The sequence below is a fragment of the Taudactylus pleione genome, unplaced genomic scaffold (genome assembly GCF_031769625.1).
Source record: "Taudactylus pleione unplaced genomic scaffold, aTauple2 ptg000155l, whole genome shotgun sequence".
Lineage (NCBI taxonomy): Eukaryota > Metazoa > Chordata > Amphibia > Anura > Myobatrachidae > Taudactylus > Taudactylus pleione.
In genome coordinates, this window is record NW_028284557.1 from 2298690 (window position 1) to 2323398 (window position 24709).

General features: G+C 46.4%; 1 protein-coding gene across 2 annotated transcripts in view; it reads left to right on the forward strand.

The window, feature by feature from the left end:
* Positions 1–24709, forward strand: part of SOCS7 (suppressor of cytokine signaling 7) — a 72803-nt gene that overhangs the window by 31318 nt on the left and 16776 nt on the right. The window contains exons 2-7 of one of the 2 annotated variants that reach the window (XM_088474587.1): positions 16569–16633; positions 16720–16824; positions 17029–17130; positions 17635–17765; positions 17846–18014; positions 24562–24690. In XM_088474587.1, the coding sequence (XP_088330713.1) occupies positions 16569–16633; positions 16720–16824; positions 17029–17130; positions 17635–17765; positions 17846–18014; positions 24562–24690 (701 nt within the window). The remainder of the gene's footprint in view (positions 1–16568; positions 16634–16719; positions 16825–17028; positions 17131–17634; positions 17766–17845; positions 18015–24561; positions 24691–24709) is intronic. The other variant, XM_088474588.1, reaches the window with a different exon arrangement.

Genomic DNA, 24709 nt, shown 5'->3' on the forward strand with positions numbered 1-24709 from the left:
ATATATAAATGCATATAAGCCGAGAGCTGACTCACCTAGGAGGTACCCCAGAAACCTCCAAATGGCACTATATGAACTAGCATATCCTCCCAATTTTTTTGGGGGGTGAAATAGGCAGTCTGGCAGTGTACTAGAATTAATCCGCTGCACGTTGGTTGGTTGCCCGAGTGTATGTCACAGAGAGCACAAAAGAGCTGGCAATCTCACAACAGAGATCTGATCAGCCTGATCTCCTCACTGTCTGGCTGACCCTGGTGTGGCAGGGATTTTTTTCTCTTACAAATTGTTGGCTTTTAAGTATTGACCCTAGCTAATAGTGCTTAGAGACATTTGTAAGACATTCATGTAATGTATCACTTGTTATGCTGGGCATACACAGCAAGATAAAATGTCTGTCAGACCGACAGACATTTTATCTGGCCGGCTGCCAGCCGCAGATGTCCGTGGCATACACTGTGAGAGAAATCTCACAGTGTATAGCCCGACATCTGCGCTCCGCCCCCGGGGGAGGAGACATTTCCCTGTTCCTTCCGTAGGAAGGAACACAGGAAATGTCTGTCTGTCGGCCGCGCTGGGCATACACTGCCCGATGCGGCCGACAGTTACCGGGTAAATATCGCATCGGATGGGCATGCTGGACAATCCAGCATGCCCGACCGAGCAATATTTAACCCTCGGTCGCCCCCCCCCCACGCTACAATTATCGCGGCGATCTGCCGATATCGGGCGGATCGTCCCGATAATTGCAGCGTGTATGGCCAGCATAAGTGATAAGATGATTGAGTCACTGAAATTATAACATAATAATAATAATTTATTATTATTTATTATATTGTCCTCCTGCCTATATTGCAACTGTAAATGTGTGATCAGTGTAGATTTGATCAATATGGCCACTTATATAAAGGTGTGCTGTGTTCTCTCCAGGCTGTTTTTGTGGGCGCACCATCCAACAAGAAGCCGCTACCACCCAGCACTAACCCCCCTCACTCGCCCCAATGCGTCACGTCCTCTGTTGCCCGGTCACCCTCAATGTGTCCTTCTTGACACGGATGCTGGATGTGACACCGAGCTGCGCCAAGTTCATATGTTCTTCCCATCGAGGGCTCCCAGTCCGTCTAGCATTTGTGTCCGCCAGCAATAAGGACACATTATTCAGGGTTCTGGGCGACGGGACGTGGCACATTGGGGGGGATGGGAGAGATAAGTGCCGAACAGTAAGTTGTACAGGGATGAGACGCATTGGGGTGGGGTGGTGCAGCTTGGGCCCATCACAGTACAGGGTGGTGTCAGGCTGGAGGGCAGAGATCCCTCCCCCTGTATAAAAGCAAGGGCGTGCTGTTTGAGCGGGAACAGTCGCTTGAACACAGAGTATACCTGCGTCCACTCTCTGTCTGTGTAGGAGCTGAATAAAAATCTGTGGGGACAGTATCTGGGAGCTGTATAAAAATAAAATTCTATGGTGCCAGCACTAAATAACATGATGCTGATTTCATTAGAGGGACCAGATCCTACAGACTTTGATTATGAAAAAGCTGCAAACGACTGGGCCTCTAAGAAGAAGAGGAGAATTAATATATAAAATGTTATATCAAGTTTAAATCATTATAAGGTCAGGGTTTAAAACATTTTATTATTGCGAAGGCCCCACCCAGCTGGAAATATTTTCTGGGGAGAACACTGGTGTGCTCCACCCTAAATCTATGATTTTTGTTGGAAACAGATTAAATTGTTTTTTGGCCGGTGATAATTAATGGGCTCCAACAGAGCAATTAATTTGCTTTGCATGGCCATTAATTATCACACTTCTTGCGCCCAAAAGCGTAAAGCAGATAAACCTATCTAAAGTCCTGGTTAGGGCGCCCAAAACACAGACATTTTGCACATTGCTCACCACCTCAGGAGGCTGTGAGCAAAAGTTTACGTGCCTCTGGCACTCTCACCCAATTGGAGCAACAATTAAATTGCTCCGTTGGGCGCCCATTAGCTAAGCCGCAATTAAAACAGTTGAATTCCTCCCAGTGTCTGTTGCACCAACCCCCACTTTACGGGCCATAGTTTTGCTACTATTGCATATTGTGACCTATAATGTACAAAAGGTTAGTCTGACATATGTGCCAAACTGCATGCAAAATTTAGTCAAAATTGAAGATGGTCAGGTGGAGACCCCTGGTCCACTTGACATTGAATGACACTTTTTAAAGGTACTTTTCAACCTGCTGCCTCTTGCAGTCTCCTAGCCTTTCCATGAGCTGACGTTTAGGCTGTAAAATATACATTTTAAGTGGGGAGTCCCTTCAGTAAAATGGTGCTTTGTGGATTAAAATGCTGCAAGCCACAGCAACCAATTTGAAGTTTGCTTTCTTTTGCTAACCTGCATTAGAAACGGAACTGCCAGATTATATTTGGTTGCTATGAGTTAAAGCACATGTATACATTTCAGTGAATGAGCCCTTGCATCTCATTTTAGGGTTTGCAAAGGTGATCATTGTACTGGTAAAGGATGGTATGCAAAAGAAAGTGACTACTTCCAGTGGTAAATGTTGGAAAACAGTAGAAAAATGAAAACATGTTGTATGCTGCAGCTGCTATGAGTTCAGAGCTTGGAATAGATAATTGAGTTGGCTGCAAAGATATTTTTCTTCTTCGGATTGTTATGTAAGGACGGTACCGCTCAGAAACTGTCAAGCGAGAAAGTGGAATCAAGGTGTTTTGTGCTATGCATGTTCTTCCGGCAAGAGTGATATATGATTGTTTGTGTGTCACTAAAGTCATCACATAACAAAGGTCATTAATAGATGCACTTTGGACCTGATTTAGATATGTACGAAATGCCAATATTTACGCAGTTGAGCGATTATCGGCCAACCGCACATGCATCTTAGCCTCCAATGCACATTTATGAGCAAATGTGACTACAGTTATAGTGAGGATTTATACACAAGTGACAGGCAGACAGGGGCCATTTTGTGGGAAGTAACAGGGAGTGACGGCAAAAACGTGGGCATGTCGTGATCGGTGTTCGGGGTGTGTATTTGCCTACATCTGCAATCCTGTATGCAAAAATTGTCACCAGCTTCTCAGTTCCTGCTGCCATTCTGCGCGACCATATGATTACGCAGACGGTCCATTATTGAAGGATCTGCGACCACCGCTGCATGTTTGTATGCACTTGCTCGGAGCTGTGAAGCTGCTGGTGGGCGTCTCAATATATTTCCAGAGGGCTGCATCCATTAGCATATATTTTACACGCCTGCTGCGTACTGGATCGCAGGTGCAATCTCATTAGTGTACGCTCCTGAATCGAGCCCTTTGTTAAGAAACCTCCTTTAACCAGGCTAAAAACTAGTTGTGAAACTAGAGCAGAGTCTTGCCCAGTTGTCCTTACTTGCATCTAACTGATTCAAATACTACTATCCTGCAACTCCTTTCTGGTTGTTTCTAACTACTAGTGACATTGCTGAGGCATGAGGTACAGCACTTGCAAGTGCCTCAGCAATGTCACCACATCCTAGTGCATTAATAGGCTGCATACTCACGAATATTGGTTCAGCTAATAAAATTGGTGTCTCCATTACTAGGCCACAGGGTACACTTAATTATTTTTCATTCTGGGCAAGTATTTTTTCCTCAAATGATGCATGGAAGAGTGCATGATCTGTTTTATACTACATTATTTCTCCTTCGTCCACCAGGGGACACTGGAGCCTCAGTACAATGGGGTATAGGAGTGTGTTAACCGGGAGCTGGCACCTTTAAATAAAAAAAACTACTGGTAGCTAGCTCCTCCCCCTCTATACCCCCCCAGGTCGGTCTAAAAAATGTGCCCTGGGAGCTGGACGTAAGCCTCCTTAGGGCTCTGAAAATATGATCTCTGTCAGCATGAAGACAGACAGGCAGCCTACTGCCCCTGCCTGTCTGCGCCAAGGGAGCTGCCGGGGAGATCCTCACCGCTGCTGCATGCGGTTTGCGCTGAGGTCTCGTGCTACAGAGACCTCAGTCTCTTGGGTACCCAAAGACGCGCTGCATGCAGTGCACGTCACGGGACCCAGTAGCATATGCCCGCCGCCGGCAGCACAGGCAGGGTTAAGGTTAGTGTTCCCTGGCTCCCTGGTTAGCAGAGGAGCCAGGGCAAGTATTTAGGCGGGCATTCACAGTGCGCTTCGCTATCGCTGAGAGCGCCAGAGTGGGGGGGCGGAGCCTAAGTTTTCCTTCTGCTCCTGCCTCCCAGCAGCCTCAGCGCTTCCAGAAGGACGCTGGTGGCCATTTTACACGCACTACAGGGTGGAGAGAGAGCTGAGTCAGGCTAGTACTCTGTGTATCAGCACTTGCATTTTTATTCTTGTTATCAGCACTATTTGCAAACATAGTTTATCTCCCTCTGTGCCCCTTTCAGCAGGGTCTCTGTGTAGTGTGATTGAAAAATCTGTTATTGCATTACTGTCCTTTTCTCTGTGTGTGTGTGTGTGTGTGTGTGTGTGTGTGTGTGTGTGTGTGTGTAGTGTCTGTACTAGAGACATGTCTACCAAGGGGTCTAAAGCTGCATGGTGAACAAGCCAGTTGTGGTGAAATACGTGTCCAGTCAGTCACTCCCCACTGCAGGAGGGAGCAGCAGGGTGTCAGGCACAATCCTTTGGTCATTTTAACTCAGGTACTCTTCTTCGGGTGGGTCGTGACCTGGTCCGGTGGCGCATTCAGATTTCTGCAATGCTTCCAGCAACACACACTGCCTAACACCACATACGGATCGGTGTCCCCCACCTCTCCCTTATTTTCTATCAGAGTTATTCCTGATCCCTCTCTCATCCAAGTGTCAGCTCATAGAAGACCCTGGACAGCAGAGGGGACCAGGTACTTGTACTCCGTACTTACTATTATAATTTCTATGGGGTTATGTGACACAACATGATATTATCTGCCTATAGTAGTTTACAATATTTAAGTATGTCATCCGGGATTGCTATCCTGATATAAATTAGTATCAGGTCATCTGGGATATTTACGCCTACAGGGTGGCCTTTGCTCTCCCCTTTTTTCAGAGTACTCTGCTAGCATTTCATGTGTATATTTATATATTTTTGGTTACATTGAGGTAGTATCCAACCCGGCAATAGGATTAAATAATTTGTTGCAGGCCGGGGATCATTTGCATATGTGTTTGCGTTTGGCCATACATGGTATATGAATTTGGGATGATACTCAGCAGACACGCTATTATCACACTCAATGTATAGATTTATCTCAAATGACCGAGTAGTTGTTATTACATACAGTTCTAATTTGAGTTATTATTTCCAAGTTTTATGTCATACGAACTGTACCTGACCCTGCTATTATAATATATTATGTACCCATCAGTGCTATATGAGCATATGAATTCAAACAAGCATAGTCACCACATACTTTATGCTAATTCTTATAATAGATATATTTTTATAAATTCATGAGATTAATTGCTAAGGGAGCTCAATTAGATATTTTATAAATGAGCACAACAAATCCCTATTCTTTTATTGGAGATATATTAAAAGCAAATTTTTAATTATACTAACAAATCATTCATGTACAAAAGAGTGCCCCATGAAGGAATCATTATACTGATGATTGGTTTTTCCAATTATTGATACTTTTTGGGGGTCTAAAGCTGCACCAAAGTCTTTTTCATGTAAGGCTTGTGGTGAAAAATTCACACAGGGACAGTCTAATACTTCCTTACTGTGTGATAAATGTATGTTTTTACCTCAAGATACTGATCTTGTAGTCCAGCCTAGGTGGTCTGATCAATTGACTGCAGTTATATCAAATCTGTCATCAGAGCTGGAAGCAGCTTGTAAGGACAGGGAGAGGCTGAGACAAACAACAGCTGAACCAGATTGGGCTCGCTCTTTGGCCAGATCTGTTGAGGGACTTACAAAAGCAGTGTCCCAGGCCCCACCTGCTTCTTCTTCTCCTGCTCAGGTCCTTAGTAGGAGATTGATTCATAATCCCTTGCACTGGGATGAGTCAGATGAGGAGTTGAAGGACCCTGAAGAGGGCGAGGTCCAGGAAGAGGAAACTTACATTCCTGAGGACCCCGAAACTGCATCTCAGGGTGTGGATGCTTTCATTTCAGCAGTACGCCAGGTGTTGCATGTAGAGGATTTAGAGGTTACTGAAAAACCATCTATTTTCGGTAAAAGATTTAAACAGTCTGTTACCTTTCCAGCATCAGAAGAGCTGGAGGAGATTCTATCTTCCGCATGGAAACACCCAGACAAAAAGTTTCAAATTTCTAAGAAATATCTGTCTTATTACCCTTTTCCACCTGACAGTAGGAGATTATGTGAAACTCCTCCAGCAGTGGACCCGTCAGTAGCCCGTCTTTCTAAGAAAACGGTGCTTCCGGTGCCTGGCGCGGTTTCCCTAAAGGAAACCTCGGATAGGAAGATGGAATACACATTGAAATCCTTGTATACAGTTGCAGGGGTTTTGATGCGTCCAGCACTAGTTAGTTGCTGGGTAAATAAGGCCATTGAAGCCTGGCGCTGCAGCTGGCTGAGGGGATTAAGACAGGTACGCAAACTGACGACTTAATTCAGTTAGCCGAACAGATTGCAGAGTCGGCTGCTTTCCTCGGAGAAGCGTCTAAGGACATTTGTAATCTATCCGCCAGATCTTCAGCATTAGCTATATCTGCTAGAAGGGCTCTGTGGCTGCGTCAATGGCAGGCAGATGCAGAGTCCAAGAGAGCGGTAGAGGCCCTTCCTTTTACTGGGGAGGTACTTTTCGGATCGGAGTTAGATAAGTGGATCTCACAAGCTACAGGTGGGAAATACACTTACCATCTGCAGCTCCTCCTCCTACTAGAAGACCTTTGACAGGTCCCTTCTTTCGATCCTTTCTTGCCTCTGGAAGATTTAGAGGGCGTTCCAGAGGAGGTCCAGCCTTCTCAAGAGGTTCCAGAGACCGAGGTAGAGCTTCAGCATCAGCCGCCTCCAACACCCAGCAGGACAAGGCAGCTGCCAAGCCTGCCGCATGACGCGCCCTTCCTTCTCATTTGGGGGATCCCAGGGTTGGGGCGCGCCTTTTACGCTTCAAGGACATTTGGATCCAGTCTTGCCAGGACGCCTGGGTCAGGGACATCATTATTCACGGCCTGAAATTGGACTTCAGGGTCCAACCTCCTTCTCGTTTTTTCAGAACCGGTTTACCTCTGGTTGCAGAAAAACTAGGAGAAATTCAGGAGACAATACAAAAAATTTTATTGTCTCAGGTAATAGTGAATGTTCCGACCCACCAGAGAGGTCAAGGGTTTTATTCCAGCCTGTTTGTGGTGCCAAAGCCGGACGGCTCCATGAGGCCCATACTCAATCTCAAGGATTTAAACACTCATCTTCAAGTTTTCAAATTCAAGATGGAATCTCTCCAATCCGTTATAGCGGGTCTCGACAGGAACGAGTTTCTGGTGTCCTTAGACATAAAGGATGCTTATCTCCACATCCCAATCTGGCCCCCCCATCAGGCCTTTCTTCGTTTTGCGGTCCTAGAGTCGCATTTTCAATTCCAGGCCCTACCTTTCGGACACTCGTCGGCCCCAAGAGTATTCACAAAAGTTATGGCGGCAATTATGGCCCTACTGCATGGTCAGGGAGTCGTCATTGTTCCATACTTAGACGATCTATTGATAAAGGCCTCTCCGGAAGCTCGGCTGTTAAGGGACATTCGCTTAACTCAGAGCATCCTCCTGCAACACGGTTGGATACTAAATTTCAAAAGTCCTCCCTGATCCCTACACAGCGTTTACTATTCCTGGGAATGATACTGGACACAGTGCAGCAAAGAGTTTTCCTGCCTCAAGACAAGGCTGCCTCCATTCAGCATATGGTGCGCCTGGTCTTAAAACATCGCCGCGTGTCTGTACATCTCTGTATCCGCCTTCTTGGGAAGATGGTAGCGGCTTTCGAGGCGATTCAGTATGCAAGATTTCACGCCCGGCCTTTTCAACTGGATCTCCTCTCCCAGTGGTCAGGATGCCACCTCTTTCTCCATCAGAGAGTTCTCCTGGCGCCTCAGACTCGAACATCTCTCATTTGGTGGCTGAACCTTCCCCACCTGCTGGCGGGGAAAAGGTTTGCGGTGTGGGATTGGACCCTCCTCACCACGGACGCAAGCCTGAGGGGCTGGGGAGCAGGGGCACTGGACGCAGCGGGAAGCCAGATTGCCCATAAATATCCTAGAGTTGAGAGCGGTATTTTATGCTCTCCAGCTGGCGCATCCGCTGCTGGAGGGTCAGACAATCAGAGTCCAGTCGGACAACTCCACTGCAGTGGCGTATATAAACAGGCAGGGCGGTACAAAAAGCAGAGCCGCCATGAGGGAGGTAACAAGGATTCTGCTTTGGGCAGAGGAATTTTCAGTAGCGATTTCTGCGATCTTCATCCCAGGAGTAGAAAACTGGGAGGCCGACTACCTCAGTCAGCAGGACGTTCATCCAGGGGAATGGTCACTCAATCCTCAGGTGTTCCAGCAACTAACTCTGAGGTGGGCTATCCTCAAGCCGACCTTATGGCGTCAAGATTAAACCACCAACTTACCAGTTTACTACTCCAGAACAAGGGACTCACAAGCAGCTGCAGTGGACACACTGACTGCTCCGTGGAAGTTTCATTACGTCTACCTATTCCCTCCGTTTCCGCTCATTCCGCGTCTGCTTCAAAGAATCAAGCGAGAAGGGATCAAGGTGCCACTGCCTCTTCAGGACGACCTCCTTCTTCAGGGCCCATTTGTTTATCGCGACTTAAGGCGGCTTCGTTTGACGGCCTGGCTACTGAAAGGCCCTTTCAGTAGCCGCCTTAAGCCCGTCCTCAGAAAAAAGGGTATTCCATCTAGTGTGATTCCCACAATGATTCGGGCTAGGAAAGAAGTCACTTCTCAACATTGCTACCGCATATGGAAGACATATGTGGCTTGGTGTGAGAGACGTAATTCTCCTCCGTCAGTCTTTACGGTATCACGTCTCCTTTTTCTTCAGGCTGGTCTCACAGCAGGTCTTCGTCTTGGTTCAGTAAAGGTACAGGTATCGTTGTCCATTTTCTTTCAGAGAAAATTGGCTTTGCTTCCGGATATACAGACTTTTCTCCAAGGAGTTGTGAGGATTCAACCCCCTTTTGTGCCTCCCACGACACCATGGGATTTAGATTTGGTGTTGGCCTTCCTCCAGTCTGATACTTTTGAGCCTTTACAGAGAGTGGAGATAAAGTACTTAACCTGGAAGGTGGTTCTGCTTTTGGCACTCGCTTCTGCAAGGCGTGTGTCAGAACTCAGTGCTTTATCCTGCCGCCCTCCTTATCTTATTTCCCATGAAGATAGGGCGGAGCTGCGTACTCAAAGGGCTTTTCTTCCAAAAGTGGTGACCGCTTTTCATATAAACCAGCCTATCGTGGTTCCGGTGTTCAAGGATGACTCTTCCAATTCAAGATCCTTGGGTGTAGTCAGAGCACTCCGGATTTACGTTGACAGGACTGCCTCCCTCCGTAAATCAGATGCTTTGTTCATTCGGTTTGATGTGGCCCGTCCAGGTTGGCCGGCATCCAAACAGACCATTTCTAGATGGATTCGCTTCAGTATTAGGCAAGCATACGTGGTGGCTTCCAAACAACCACTGGGTCCTATTACGGTGCATTATACGCGCTCGGTAGGTCCTTCATGGGCGGCTGCTCGCAGGGTTTCCTTAAACCAGCTTTGTAGAGCAGCCACTTGGTCAGGCACGCATACCTTCCTACGATTCTATCATTTTGATACTTTTGCGGCCTCTGCTTTGGAGTTTGGCTGTGCGGTGTTGCAGGGCTCTCAGCGCTCTCCCACCCGGGATGTAACCTTTGGGACGTCCCCATTGTACTGAGGCTCCAGTGTCCCTTGGTGGATGAAAGAGAAAATAGGATTTTGGTACTTACCGATAAATCCCTTTCTCCGATTCCACAGGGGACACTGGACACCCTCCCTAGGCTGTTCTACCTGCATTGTTACTGTTTTACAGGTTCAGACGCTGCGTTTAATGTTGTCTGACTGACCTGTTCTTGTTTTCATGTATATGTTGTTTTCTTATGTATATGTGATTAATGTAGCTTTTCTGTCTCCTTCTCCTTACTTTCCAGATCCCCTCGGGCACAGTTGTTTTTAGACTGACCTGGGGGGGGGTATAGAGGGGGAGGAGCTAGCTACCAGTAGTTTTTTTATTTAAAGGTGCCAGCTCCCGGATAACACACTGCTATACCCCATTGTACTGAGGCTCCAGTGTCCCCTGTGGAATCGGAGAAAGGGATTTATCGGTAAGTACCAAAATCCTATTTTTACTGCTAATGTTGCTCACCATATGTTGCCTGCATTTTTAAAAGCCTTTCTGTTTTATCAGAAATGGCTAATGGCGTTTTAGATAAAATATATAGAGCTCTTCTTCAATGGGACTCAAGGTGCTTTATATTTGATGACTGTATGTAATACAGTGAAAGTGAGGCAGCCAACTTGGTGCACTACAGTACTTACAGTGATGAAAATCTGATAAATGACTTATGTAAAACAGCAAATCCAATGAATCGGCAGTTCCATGGATTGTTCATCCTATGAAAGTATCAGGCACTAGATATATTTGTCACAACTCTCGGATGGTGTGGATGCTGATCATACGATTGGAGTTGGCAAATATCCAGAACAGAGGTGCGAAATGTAACGTTCCGGTGCCCTTCACCAGGGACCCCTGCAAAGGTGTGTGCCCGACGTGCAGGTTGCAGCCCTCTTACTGGGTTCCAGTGTACGAACTAGTGTTATGATGGAACTGAGGGCCTGATTCAAACCTGCCCGCTAGGCTGCGTTCGCACTCACCCAGACTATCTTTGCAATCTGCACATTCACTTCAGTGGGCGAACCAGTGCGAGCAATCTGGAAGCGTTCGCTCGCTGCGCATAGACAGCCCGGTTGATTGAGTGACAGGAGAAGCCGTTTGTGGGTGGTGACGGGCTGGCCGCTATAAAAGGGGAAGTGGATGTGCGAACGTAGGCGTGCCTGAGTGTTTTAACGCCGTTTCAGAGGCGTGCATAATTAAGAGGCAGCGTCATGGTACACATCACTTGGCTGAAATTTACACTGAAGCACTCGCAGTGCTTGCCTCAGGGTATGGCCAACCAAAAGTGCTGCGATCGCATCCGATGGTATTTGATGTTACCGATGGTTGTATACACTTCCTGGAGATGACGTGCGCAAGTGGGCGTTTTAAGACAGGCTAGTGGGCTTCTGCATACACAATGCGATCGCACGCTAAGGCATAGTGGGCGTGCTAATGCCTTGCCGTGCGATTGCCTGCCTTAGCGAATTCACATACGCATCTAGTGAGCGAACGCATCTAGCCAGTGGGTCTGTATCGAATCCTGAGACAGACTGTGAGATTGATCGCCATGGGACAAACTGGAGCGTAGTCGACAGGAATGGGTCAGAACCAGGCAGGTGTTGTGCTACCATGGAACAGGCAGAATCAGGTCAGAGGAATAGCCAAAGTCAGATGCAGGAGATCACTAGAGACGGTACAAAGGGAGCATGAAAGGAGAATTGTCAGACGGACCAGATCAGAACATTAGGATTCACACTGGGAGTCAGAACTAACCAGACGCTGTAGTACAGATATGGAGCCTAATGTTCTGGCTCTGAGCAGTGCCCAGAGACTCCCATTTTATAGAGAGGGCATTCAAATTTGGTGCCAAATGTGATGTCACGTTTGGCACGCCTGTCACTTTAAATTTCATGCAGAGTGGTGGACTCGTCCTAAGACACCCATGGCCGCCAGTCAGTCCCCCTGCAGCAGCCAGCAAGTAGATCTGCCTACGCTGCAGCTTGAAAGACCTGAAGAAGCCAGCGGCTCCTGCAGCAGTCGGGGAGAGGGACCAGTTGGCAATGAGGGTACCTTTACTGTTGCGACCACCCCTTTCTCTAATGGTGGGCACCGGACACCCCACAAAGGGTTTATAGGAGAGCTTTGAGTGGAAGTTTTTGAAGAAGCTAGAGAGCATGGGCATCTATAGACTTTACCCAGCAACGTTCTTCAGGGCCAAGTTACTTTTAATACACCAGGTACTGAATGGAACCTTTTGAGACTCTGGAGTCGATTATCTGTTTCTCTTCGTATTCTTTCTGGTGGTCAACTGGGATGGCACTAGGAGGACTTTTGGATGATGAAAACCAATTAATAACTAGGGGTATAAGGATGGAGACATAGAATACGTTAGGAATTTTGAGTGTCTCTAGAAATTTTAGCCTGAATGGCACCAGGTTAATTGCCTGTATGATTAGGAAGGGCCAATGAACCTAGAGAGCAAGCTTCATGGTGGGAACTTTGTCTCAAATGTCTAGTTGGCAGCCAAACCCTATCGCCTTGAGTTTTCCCTCTCTTCCTATAGGAGAAGCACTTGTATTGTACAGAAGCTTTGCCCAAGTTCCTTTTTCACCTCATTTCAAATTTGAATAAAATAGGGTCATGGTCTGCCGGAAGATGTACTGATTGACAGGAGGGCAGTTCAGGTAGATTAGGATGAAAACTATTCTGGACGTAAAAAGGAGAATGTCCTGAGGCTTCACAAAAAAGGTTATTATGGGTGAACTCAGCCCATGGCAACAAAGAAACCCAGTCATCCTGACTGACTCTAATTCATTTTTCGAGATCCTGGTATGTATTTTGCTCATTGCTCTGTGGGGGTGATAGGCTGAGGAGAAGCTCAAGCTAATATTAAAATACAAAGTGCTTGCCAGAATTTGAAGGTAAACTGCACCCATCTGTCTGAGAAAATGTCCTTAGGGAACTCGTGCAGTCGAAAAATTTCTTTAATATATGCATCACCCAGCTTTGGAGTTGAAGGTAATCCCTTTAAGGGAACGAAATGGGCTGCCTTGGAGAACCTGTCTAGCACCTCGCAGACAGTATTGAGTCTAACATGCCGGTGGTCTTCACCAGGAACCCCCGCAATTGCGATTCGCTGTGCCCAACATGCTGTTTGTGACCCTCTCACTGGGTTCCACTTTACAGGCTGGTGGAATGAAGGAACTGAGACAGGCCATGAGACTGGTCGGTGTGGGACAGACTGAAGCATATTCGTCAGGAATGGGTCAGAACCAGGCATTGCTGTACAATGGAACAGACAGAATCATCTCCGAGGGATAGGCGAAATTAGAAGGGAGGGGATTCAAATTGGTCCCAAATGTGACGTCTCTGTGGAGTTGGGAGTTTATTTTACAATGGGGGCCTATAGACACTGGAAGGGGCGGGGGGACACCCACTAGCCCCTAGGTATATTTTTTTTTAAACTAAAATATTTCAATATATCTTTAAAAATACAATTTAAACTTTATTAAATTTTAAAATACATTTTTTGACCACTGGTTGTTACCCTTGGTTCAGTATTGGGACTGACAGTTGATATTGGGTCTTGTAGATTCACAGTAACTGCAGAGCCGCAGACTACATAATCTGTTCTAAGACAACACCAATATACAGATGTGTCCACATACACCCATCTTCAAATCTCACCAAATAGCTCCGTGTTGCAACTAGAGACTTTGGCACGCTAAAACACTAAACCTACCTAGTACACTAGAAGCGAACGAAGATGCAAAACTGAGGATATAGTACACAATGTAGAGTAAACTGCAAACGAGGTCCGTATGAGTGACCCACGCCATGCATCGCTATGTTTAATCTGTGACTTTATACCAATTATTTTGCTACAAAAATACTAATCCGAAGTACCTAGTACACTATGGGGTCGATGTACTAAGCAGTGAAACATGATAAGTCTGTGATAAGTGCCAGCCAATCAGCTCCCAACTGTAATTTTTCAAACACAGCCTGTGAGATGACAGTTGGAAGCTGATTGGCTGGCACTTATCACAGACTTATCAGTTACAAAATTGAGGAAAAAAGTATGCAGCAAGGGAATTTCTACTCGTCGGTCTCATGCCATATGGCTCGACATGGAATAAGTGTATGAGGACATACCTGTAGTAAAAGGGAAATGTAATAAATGTATAAGGTTTCAATGAATCTCCGGTATGAATTATTCTGAGAACCTCTCCATAGTTAGTGTAAATGGGAGTTTTCACATTGTACGATTTTCAGAGATATTATGAAATATTATCTTTAGACAACATCTAAACATTGTTATGCTGGGTACAGATCTATAGCTCTGGTTGGCCAAGGTGGATATTTTCAGCCAAATTACTACACCATAGCAGTGCATGGGAATGCCAGTCAATGAATAGAATTGACGTGTATGAGCAATCTTTAGCCAGTCAGGACACTTACTAAGCAGGCCATACATCAGACCAACTTTTCTCTAACCATTCAACTGACCAACCGTCCAACTTGTCTGTCCAACTAAAACTTGTGCCCCACACATCTAATCAACTTTTCATCAGACCAGCCAACTTCTGTCTGCGTACTTCTGCATGTTTTAAATAAATATATCGAGCACACGTGCATATTATATATATATATATATGTGTGTGTGTGTGTGTGTATATATATATATACACACACACACACACACACACACACACACACACACGCACACACACACGTGTGTGTGTATATATATTATATTATATATGTGGGCACACTACCGAATGCGGGGAGGAGAGTTGGGATGGATCGGCAGGTACTGAGCCATGAGATAGAGAGATACATCTATCTATCTCTATTAGTATGCAATAGTTCGGCACTCCAGATAACAGAATAAAAAAATAGGGGTGCCCTTCTAACGGTAAGATACAGATGGATTCCTCCCCGAGTAAGGTACTGCAACCCCACAACAATGAGGAAAAAAAGGCGGCACTCCCACGTTTGTTGTACAGTCCTGATGAAAAGGTCTTAGGACCTTGAAATGTTGACATGTTTCTGTACTGATGTTTTCACCGCATTAATAACAATTTTTTCACTTGTTTACGTGGGAGTGCCGCCTCTTTTCCTCATCGTTGTGGGGTTGCAGTACCTTACTCGGGGAGAAATCCATCTGTGTGTGTGTATGTATGTATGTATGTGTATATTATATATAATATATATATATATATATATATATATATATATATATATTATATAGTGTTCACTCTAGCTCCGGTGGCAGGCAGGCAGGGCGCCGGAGCTAGAGAGGGCAACTTTGTGCGCGTGCCCGAAAAGGGGGCGTGGCTATGAAAAGGGGGAGTGTCTACAAGGCGCGTCCCCTTTTCCTCACTCTTGGGGGCGTGCCCGGCACTTACGGACACACCGGGCAGCCTCCAAGCGCTGCAGACAGTGAGAATAGATGCCGGGCGCATACGCCCGGCGTCTATTCTCCGGCAGTGACCGGGTCACTGCACATTTCTCCACCCGTGGGACACTGCGACCCGCGGGTGAAGACTGCACCTGCAGGCTGTGAGGGCAGGGCGCCGCGCTAAAACAGCCTAGCGGGAACACATATATATATATATATATATATATATATATATATAATGTGTATATATATATATGTATATATATTCTCGAAATGTGTGGTGCGGCACTCATGGGATAAATAAGCAGCCAGATTCCAGCAGTATAATCCAACGTTTCAGGGTTTTTACTTTGCCATCAGGGAAAAAGTAGAAAATCAGTGTGTCTTACCTTAAATAGACCTAACACCAAGTGGACGGCATTCCCGGCATCGGGACCACGCACCTGGCCGGTGACGCATAGCAATGACGTCATCACGTCCAACACGGCAGGCGCTGGGGGTGACGCTCCGTGTAGTAACCCTTCACCAAGAAGATGGTAAACAAAACAAAAAAACTGAGCATCTATAAAGGGAGTCAAATATACAATATTAGAACAGACATAATCTAAATCATATACATATATGAGCACTCACAAAATGGTCTTAACTGTAAAAATAGTATTAGATACACAACTAAATTAAAAATGTTTCAGCCCTAGATGATCATTAAGTCCCCTTGGGACTAATGTTCCCAATCTCATGATCCATGTAATGCAGAGTCCATGAGGAGAGTGAGGGGTGGCGTGATCACTGGGGGGGTGATCCCGGACGGGGGTCCTCGTGTAATGAATGAGGGCGCAGGTCCTAGTGTGAGATACTGACCATGAAGACCTGGAGTAGTCCGCCTACTTATCGTTCAGTTGGGGGGAAAGTTCCCCCTACGCTAGAACATTTAGTTGAGCAAAATCAAACAGGTTTGATATTCCCAACTAGTTGGACCAAACGTTTACTGCCGTTTTTCAGCGGGTGGGAGCAAATGAATTGACTATTGTTTGCCTGTACACACTAAACTAGACGATTACCATTCCATTCAGCCAACTAGTTGGCTGCCTGTAATGATATCGTTCTAGTGTATGGCCAGCTTTATCCATTCAAATTGGCCACAGGTATTTCTAATCAATAATTGTGCCAGGATGTGTGTATCACCACATTTGGGAGTAGTACATATGTAGCCCTGGAAATACATTTGGGTGCGGTACATTACACTGGAATGAGGAGCTCATATAAAGCTGGCTTGCTTACTTAGTAATGTGTTTCTACCCACAGAAAGCCCCGTTTGACCAGAACTCAAAGTGCCTTCTCTCCAGTCTCCTTCAGTCCCCTCTTCACTGGTAAGTGATCACACTGAAATTCTTGGCACAACGGTGGGATGAGGTCTTTGTGTGCAATTTCCGACCTGTTATTTCTTGTTCGGCAGGCGAAACGGTGTCACTTGTGGATGTGGACATTTCTCACCGAGGATCATGCTCTACACACCCCCCTACTCCACCTCCACCTCCCCGGAGGAGTCTCAGCCTTCTAGGTAATGCTTCCTTACTTCTCTTTTTTCCTGAATATTTGTTCACTTAGACATGTGGTAAAAGCCTAGGTATCTCTAAGAGTAATACATCTTATAGCCAGTCCACTGCTTTTCTGCTACAGTGTTGTGGAATTGGATAGAAAGTGGTCTTAGTGTGCTTATTCTGTTTTCTGTCGTATGTATTTTTTGCTGTTGGTCTTCTGCCAGATGACATTGGAGGCATACAACCAGCATCTGTTCTAGTAGGTCCCATGGGGTCTTCTCTACAGTCCTTTCCGCTCCCCCCACCACCGCCGCCGCATGCTCCGGGTCAGTCTTTACCTATGTACTGTGTACCATTATATAGGATGTAAACACAAAAGTACATTTTATTTTTTATTTTTTTTATACTTCATAGCACAATGTGAATTGTCATAAAGGTGCTAATCAGCTTATCACTTTTATGTTACCCACTGGTTACAAACAATCTGTAATTCAACTCAACAAACTGAATAAAGCCATTTGTTTACACTAACAAGTCAATGGCAATTTTAGATTTTATACTTATAGTAGGTTTTTTTTTTTCATACATTTACAGTATACTGTACCCGACATAACCCTAAAAAAAAACACACGGCATTTCTATAATCAGAATTATCTTTGTTACTGCTATATAACTATATACGGTATAGTACTTCATCTTCATGGCTGACCCATTCAGAATTTATTTTTTTCATGTAGTTACTGGAATTTAGGAGGAGCTTTGTTGGACTTGCTCACATGCTGACATAATTTTTCAGTTTTTGAGAATTTCTTGTGTTCTTCCTACTGTAGATCCTCTGCCACGAGTGGTTCCTCTTCGGCCACCTGAGTGCATGCCTGTTCCACTGGTACAGCCGTTACAGTGTCCCATCTTCCGGCAGGATGCCAGCAGCTTTGCTGCCAGCCTGAGAGAACTTGAAAAGGTAATGATTGTTTCTCACTCTCCCACTCGTATATCTCTGATGTCTAGCCTCTTATATTCGGCACACCTATCTTCCTGCAGTGTGGCTGGTACTGGGGTCCTATGAACTGGGAAGACGCAGAAATGAAACTGAAAGGAAAACCAGACGGCTCATTCCTTGTACGAGATAGCTCTGATCCTCGATATATCCTAAGCCTCAGCTTCCGCTCACAAGGGATCACCCACCATACACGCATGGAGCATTATCGAGGTGATTCAACCCTCTGGGACCATAAGGGGGTTGTTGGACATGTAACAAACCTGCAGATGTGTCCCCATACACTGGGCCTTTTCACGCCATATGGCTCGAGACGCCCGGTATGACTGAAGTGGAGTGGTATAACACATTTATCAAATATGCAGCGAAAAAGCCCCCCACATCATACTAGATACGCTAGCCTGTGACTTTAACCGCACAGGAATTGGTTTTACAAACGTACAGGGCCTGATTCAGAGATGTACGCTAATGCAATTTCAACTGCATTTTCTCACGGAATCGCAGTTGCTAAAATATGCTAATGCCTTCCAACGCATGGCCAAACATTGGTATGCCCACTGCTGCCTTCTCATATCCGTACGACGACATGAAACAGCGTAAACATCGGTCCCATCAACGCACATTGGTCAGTCACGCAGCATGTAAGTCAACTCTGACCAGCCACAAACACTGCAGCTTTCGTGCTGTGAAGGAGATGGCAATGGCTAATTTATGTACTCCTATGAAACGACATTTAAACATTCAGACACTCCTCTGTTTTTCTAACTACCCACCTGTTACCACCCCCAAATGCTGACTACTTGTCACTCACTTTGAGAGTAGTTCCTTTGTACGAGTGTAATAGCAATACAGTAGCTGCGCTTGCACAGTGCAGCTTTTGTGCATGCACAATTGCAAACAATTACTCCATCTGTGAAAATATCAGCTTTGCGAAAATTTCTGAATCGGGCCAAAGGCCACTCACATTGGAGCACTTTTTACACAGATTCAGGCGCACTTGTGTACAAATGTTGCATACCCCACTGATCAGTTTACGCTAGCAGTGCAATTCTGTCGCTCCCAGTTGTTTTATTTATGCTGAGTTTGCTAAATACTAGGTGGCCCAATCAAGACCCTGATAATGAATGGGCCTGTTATCAAAAGCATGCGGAAATGTTAGTAACATGCCTATTAGTGATCGTTAATTGGCCCTACTGCTGATGTTCATACAGCTATTAAGGGAATATATTATTTCTCTGGACAACCCTTGGGTGAGACAGGCTCAACACTGGGTATAGGTGGCTGAGCTGGTGTCTAGGCAACAAATTGTTAAGTTTCTCTTCCCAGTAGCTCAGACTCCCTCTCTCCTATACCCCGCCCCCAGACCAGAGGACCAGTTTTGTTTGGTGCCTGCAAGGAGCGAGCATTGGTTTACATGGGTTGTTTTTAAGCTGCCTCATTTAAGTATATTATTATTATATTTTCTTTTTTTTGAGCAGGCAGTGAGCCAGCATCCTATAGCACACCCTCCCCTTGGCCCCATCGTCCCAGCTCCTGTGGCCGCAGCACTGGCGACTGGGTCAGTGACCTCGACCAGGCTCCACTACGCACACCACAGGAGCTGCAGCAAGGACGTAGCGGGAAGCAGGTAATGTGGCTCCCTTCTTGCAAAGAGCCGCACACATCGTGGCTGTCGCTGGCAGTGGGGGCCCAGGTTGTCTTCGCACCCCCACTAGACCACCAGGGCAGCGTCTAGGCAACTGGGTACTACACAATTGTGGTGGCCATTGCCCTAGTGTCCATGACAGAATATTTCCTATTTCTCACCTGTGTGTACCTTTTCAGTTGGTTGGTTTTATTATTCTACTGATACTGATTGCATTAAAGTGAACACCGGTTTCTTTATTGGCATTCACTGATTATTTTATCGCTTTCTGCATAGCCAGATTTATTTCATATATTGTGGCGCTTTAACATTCTTTGCACCACCCCTTACTAGGTACACCACTGTTCAGCAACTTTTGTGTGTGGGGACATCTTTGGATTTAACATGTCTTCCAAGGGCAAAGCACCCAGGGATGGGGGTGTTCCTGTGTTGCATAACTGTAGGACCTGTGCAGAAGTGCCTTCTCCTCAGTTTCAAGACCACAATGGTCTGTGTCCGGTGTTATACAGCTACACAGCGGGAGCTCCCTCCAGCCACAGCTTCCAATTAGGAACCGACACAGACTTCCACGCTTTCACAGGTTGTGGTTCAGCTTCCCACCCCCAGGCCTGCTAGGGCAGGCCAGGTCACCAGTGGTCTTCCTGCTCATGGTGATTCGCACCCTGCGGCTGTGGAACCGACATGGATGCAGTGTTTCAGTGCAGGGTCTGGCGCAGGTGTCGACATATCTCCAACAGATGCTAGACAAGGACCATCCATCCAAGTGCAAGCCTACCAGACGGGACAGCTCTACGTCTCTCTGGTTATGACTCCATTACCTCAAATGTTGATGCCTCTTCTATTCCAGAGTACTCCCTACCACAGGTGGGTTGATGTCCTGATCAAGGCAGTTAAGTCTGCATTCGCGATCAAGGACTCTGAGCAGAGCTCTGTCAGATGCCCCAGTATTTAAACATCAGAATAAGGTAGCGGCTGAGTTTCCTCCTTCTGCTCAACTTGAGGATCTCCTAGCAAAGGCTTGAACTCAACCTAACAAACGTTTCCAAGTCTCTAAGTGCATTGCTGCCTTTTATCCGTTACCTGCTGCAGAAAGAAGAGCTAAACGGGAGTCTGCTCTCCAGTAGATGCTCACATCACCTGGCTAGTCAAATCCACTACCCTTCCTATCACTAACATGATTTGAAGTTAGAAGCTTCGTTAAAGGTATTTTTTGTAATGCAGGAGATATTGCACGCACAGCCTTTGCGCAATGGCCACCTCGCCTATACAACTCTGCCTAGAACACTGCCTCCATTCTGGTGTCCACAGAACAATCTGCCCAGCATCCGATAAACGTAGCCACCCAAGCGGACACACAGGCATTCTGAACTCTATGGTGTCGGATTTTCGGGGGAGGTTCTTTTTGGCAAAAATTGGACAAGACTGTGGCTACAGTTGACACTCCTAAGACAGCTTTACTTCCCTCTGCGGCAGCCCCTTGGTCGCAAACGGCTAATGTTCTCTCTTATCATCCGCAAGGTAAGGCCAAGGGTCAGTCTTTCTCCAGGTTCCAGGGTTCTTCCATTAAAGTTCCAAGTCCAGAGAAAAACAGACTTGGTCCACCAGACGTCCTCCTATCAAGCCAACTGACAAGCATGCTGCACAACAGGGCCGGGCCCCACCTGGGAAACCCCAGCATGGGAGGCAGACTTTTGCTTTTCTCCAACACATTAATGGTGACCACAACGGACTCCTGTGTAAGAGGGATGGTTTCCCAGGGCTACGCTGTCACCGGGAACGTCCTCAGCCCAATATTTTTTATTCTACAGGCCTTCCAGTAGATCCAGGAAAAGCAGAAGCCCTGCAGGAGTCATCGTCCCCAGTCCCAGAGGAGCACTGGTTTCTATGCCAACCTTTTGAAATCGCTCAACAGGTACCTTTTTGGTTTCTAAGTTCCGCATGGAGTCTCTGCACTCCATCATTCTAGCTCTGGAAACGGGGAATTTCCTGGCCTCTCTGGATATCCAAGATGCCTATTTACATGTTACCATCAGTGTCACCAGCGCTTTCTCAGGTTTGTGGTTAAAGATTAACATGTCCAGATTCAAGCATTGCCATTTGGACTTCGACTCCTTGTGTCACGAAAGTCATGGCGATTGTGGCAGCACATCTCTGACGCATGGCGGCCAGATTTCTGCCCTATCTGGACGGTCTCCTTCTCCTAGCCTAGTCACTGGGCATACAGGAGCACATATGTCTCACAATAGACCTACTACAGGCTCACAGGATTCCATCAATTGGCAAAAATCCACCTTGATTCCATCTCAGGAAATGCTACATTTGGGAGCTTTACTGGATTCCAGGGTTTGGCAGGTATTCTTTTTCCCTTGTACAAACTTTGCTTTTTACAGACAAACGTTTTTGGGACAACATCTAGTCTGTCTACTTTTACATACAGATCCTGGGCTCTCTAGTCTCCACCATCCATTATAGTAGGAAATTCTGTCCAGGTGGAACAAGTCCCATCTGCATCTCAAGTCGCAGACGATCATTTTCTCTCTAGATGTCCGTCACTCCCTCTTGTCATGACTCCACCATTCCTACCTAGACAAGAGCCTCCCCTATTGAATCCAGGACTGGGTTCTGCTAACCACCAACATAAGTCTCCAGAGGTGGTGGACGGTGACTGGTAAATATTCTGAGCTCTTGGCCCGACACAGCTTTTCCTCCTGCCTTGATCGGTCAAAGTACAGTTGGATAACTCGACAGCCTTCACCTACATAAGCCATCAGGACGGCAGTTGCGGCGACATGAAGGAGGTGAGTCTCATTGTTCAGTGAGAAGAGCGTGATCTTACATCCCTGGGATCCAATTTAGGAGGCAGAATTTTTAAGCCGCCAGGATGTTCTCTTGGCTGAGTGAGGTCTCCACCCGATGTCTTTCAGCTCCTGGTTCTCTGCTGGGGCCTTCTAGACATTGACATAATGGCGTATTCGCAAAACCACAAACTGCTGGGATACTACTCACCCATCAGGGATCAGGGAGCTCTACTGGTGGATTCCTTGGAGGTTTGGCTGACTTTCCCTTTCATGTAAATTTTCCCTCAAGTCACAATGATCCCATGGGGCCTCCACAAATTGAAGTTGGAGAGAGGCACAGTGATCCTAGTGGCTCCAGATTGCTCATGCAGGGGGGATCTGGTCACAATCCCGACAGTCAGGATATCAGCGCTTAAAATGCCAAAATCCAGACACCTGTCAGAATCCCGACGCCGGTATCCCGACTGCCACAATCCTGATGGTAAGTACTGTGGTTAGGCACTAGGGGGAGGGTTAGGGTTATGCACTAAGAAGGGGGAAGGGTTAGATTTAGACACTAGGGGGTGGTTAGGTTTAGGCACCAGGAAGGGTGGATTAGGATACTGACTGACAAATGTCGGTATCTAACCCTGTCTGGATGTCAGCGTCGGGATTCTGACCACCAGGATCCCGAGCGCCAGCATTCCGTACCCAACCCATGCAGGTCTTGGTGTGCGGATCTGCTAAGCCTCTTCATCGATGCTCTGCTGCATCTTCCTCTACGTGCTTCCATCCAGATCTGGCTCATCTTGCTTTGACGGGGTGGCTCTTGAGACATCCATCCTGTGAGCTAAAGGGTTCTCATGGTTAAGGTCCGGAAACCACCTCCTGCTAGGATTTTTCACTGCGTTTGGAGGACATACTTTGGCTGGTGTTCGGCTCAAGGCTTCAACCCCAGAACTTTTCTGGGTACTGTCTTTCTTGCAGTCTGGTTTGAATTTGGGACTCTACTATCTTTGTTAAAAGTACAGATTTCAGCCGTGTCTGTTTCCTTTCAGATTGCAACCTCTACTCTTCCTCCGTTGGCTCAGTGGAAATTATCCCTAGTTCTTCAGGCTCTCCAGTCATCTATCTTTGAGCCTTTGGGCACCGTGTACATTTGCTGGCTTACATGGAAGACTGTCTTCCTCCTCACTTTCGCATTGGCCCATACAGTGTCTGACATGAGCACATTGTCCTGTCGCTCACCTTTCCTTAATCTTCACTCGGACCGGAATGTCCTTCAGACATGATTGGGCTACCTTCCTAAGGTGGTATTCCAGTTTCTCATCATTCAGGATATTGTGGTCCCTTCCTTCCAGGTATTGGATTCTTTCCCGGAGCAAGCCTTCTTGGATGTCGTGCGGGCCCTCCGGATTTATGTGGACAAGACATGTGATCTCTGTAAAATGGATTCTCTTTGTACTGCGTGACTTCAATAAATGGGGCTGGCCAGTTACTTAGCAGACTTTGGCCAGATGGCTGAGTTTGCCTATCTGCCAGGCTTATTCTGCGGCGCATCTTCCTGCCCCCCATGGTGTGAGCTCATTCCACTCTGGCAGTGGGGACACCTTGGGCAGCTAGACGAGACGCCTCTGCGGAGCAGCTGTGTAAAGCAGCCACGTGGTCCTCTGCCAGTTCTATTCCTTTGACACCTTTGCCTCTGCAGATGCGGCCTTTGGGCGAAGGGTTTTCAGCTGAGCTTTAGGATGTCCCAGTATTGAAGCCTGTGTCCCCTATGGGTGACCAGAGAAAAGGAGATTTATGTTCTTACCTGTTAATTCCTTTTCTTGGAATCCATAGAGGGGACAGGACACTCACTCTGATGCATCTGGCTTACGGGGGTTTTTCACTGTTAGTGGTTCCTCTTTTCACCTCCACTGTGTATTGTGTTTTGTACTGAGTGTATGCTGGTCTTCCTTGTCCTTCCTCTCTCCTTTCCTTGGGTTTGTTCCTCTGGTCTGGGGGTGGAATATAGGGATGAGTGAGCCTGGGCTGCTGGGAAGAGAAACTTAACTATTTGGTGCCCAGACTCCATCTCAACCACCTATACCCAGTGTTTGAAGCCTGTGTCCTCTATGGATTCCTAGCAAAGGATTTAACAGGTAAGAACATAAATCTCCCTTTTAAATTTAGATTGTATCAAGAAGGAATCTATATTTATGGCCTGAGCAAATGTTAGTTTTTCTTTTTAAACCGTGGGGCCTTATGTAAGATAAATAAGTGTTATGGAAACTAGCTGTTTTTTTGTGTAATGTAAATATTGCAAAATATCACCTTGTCCATTTATTTCTTTCAGGCACATTCAGTCTCTGGTGTCATCCCAAGTTTGAAGATCGTTGCCAGTCAGTAGTTGAATTTATTAAACGAGCTATCATGCACTCAAAAAATGGGAAGTTCCTCTATTTTCTGCGCTCGCGGGTGCCAGGTCTGTACCTACATCAAAG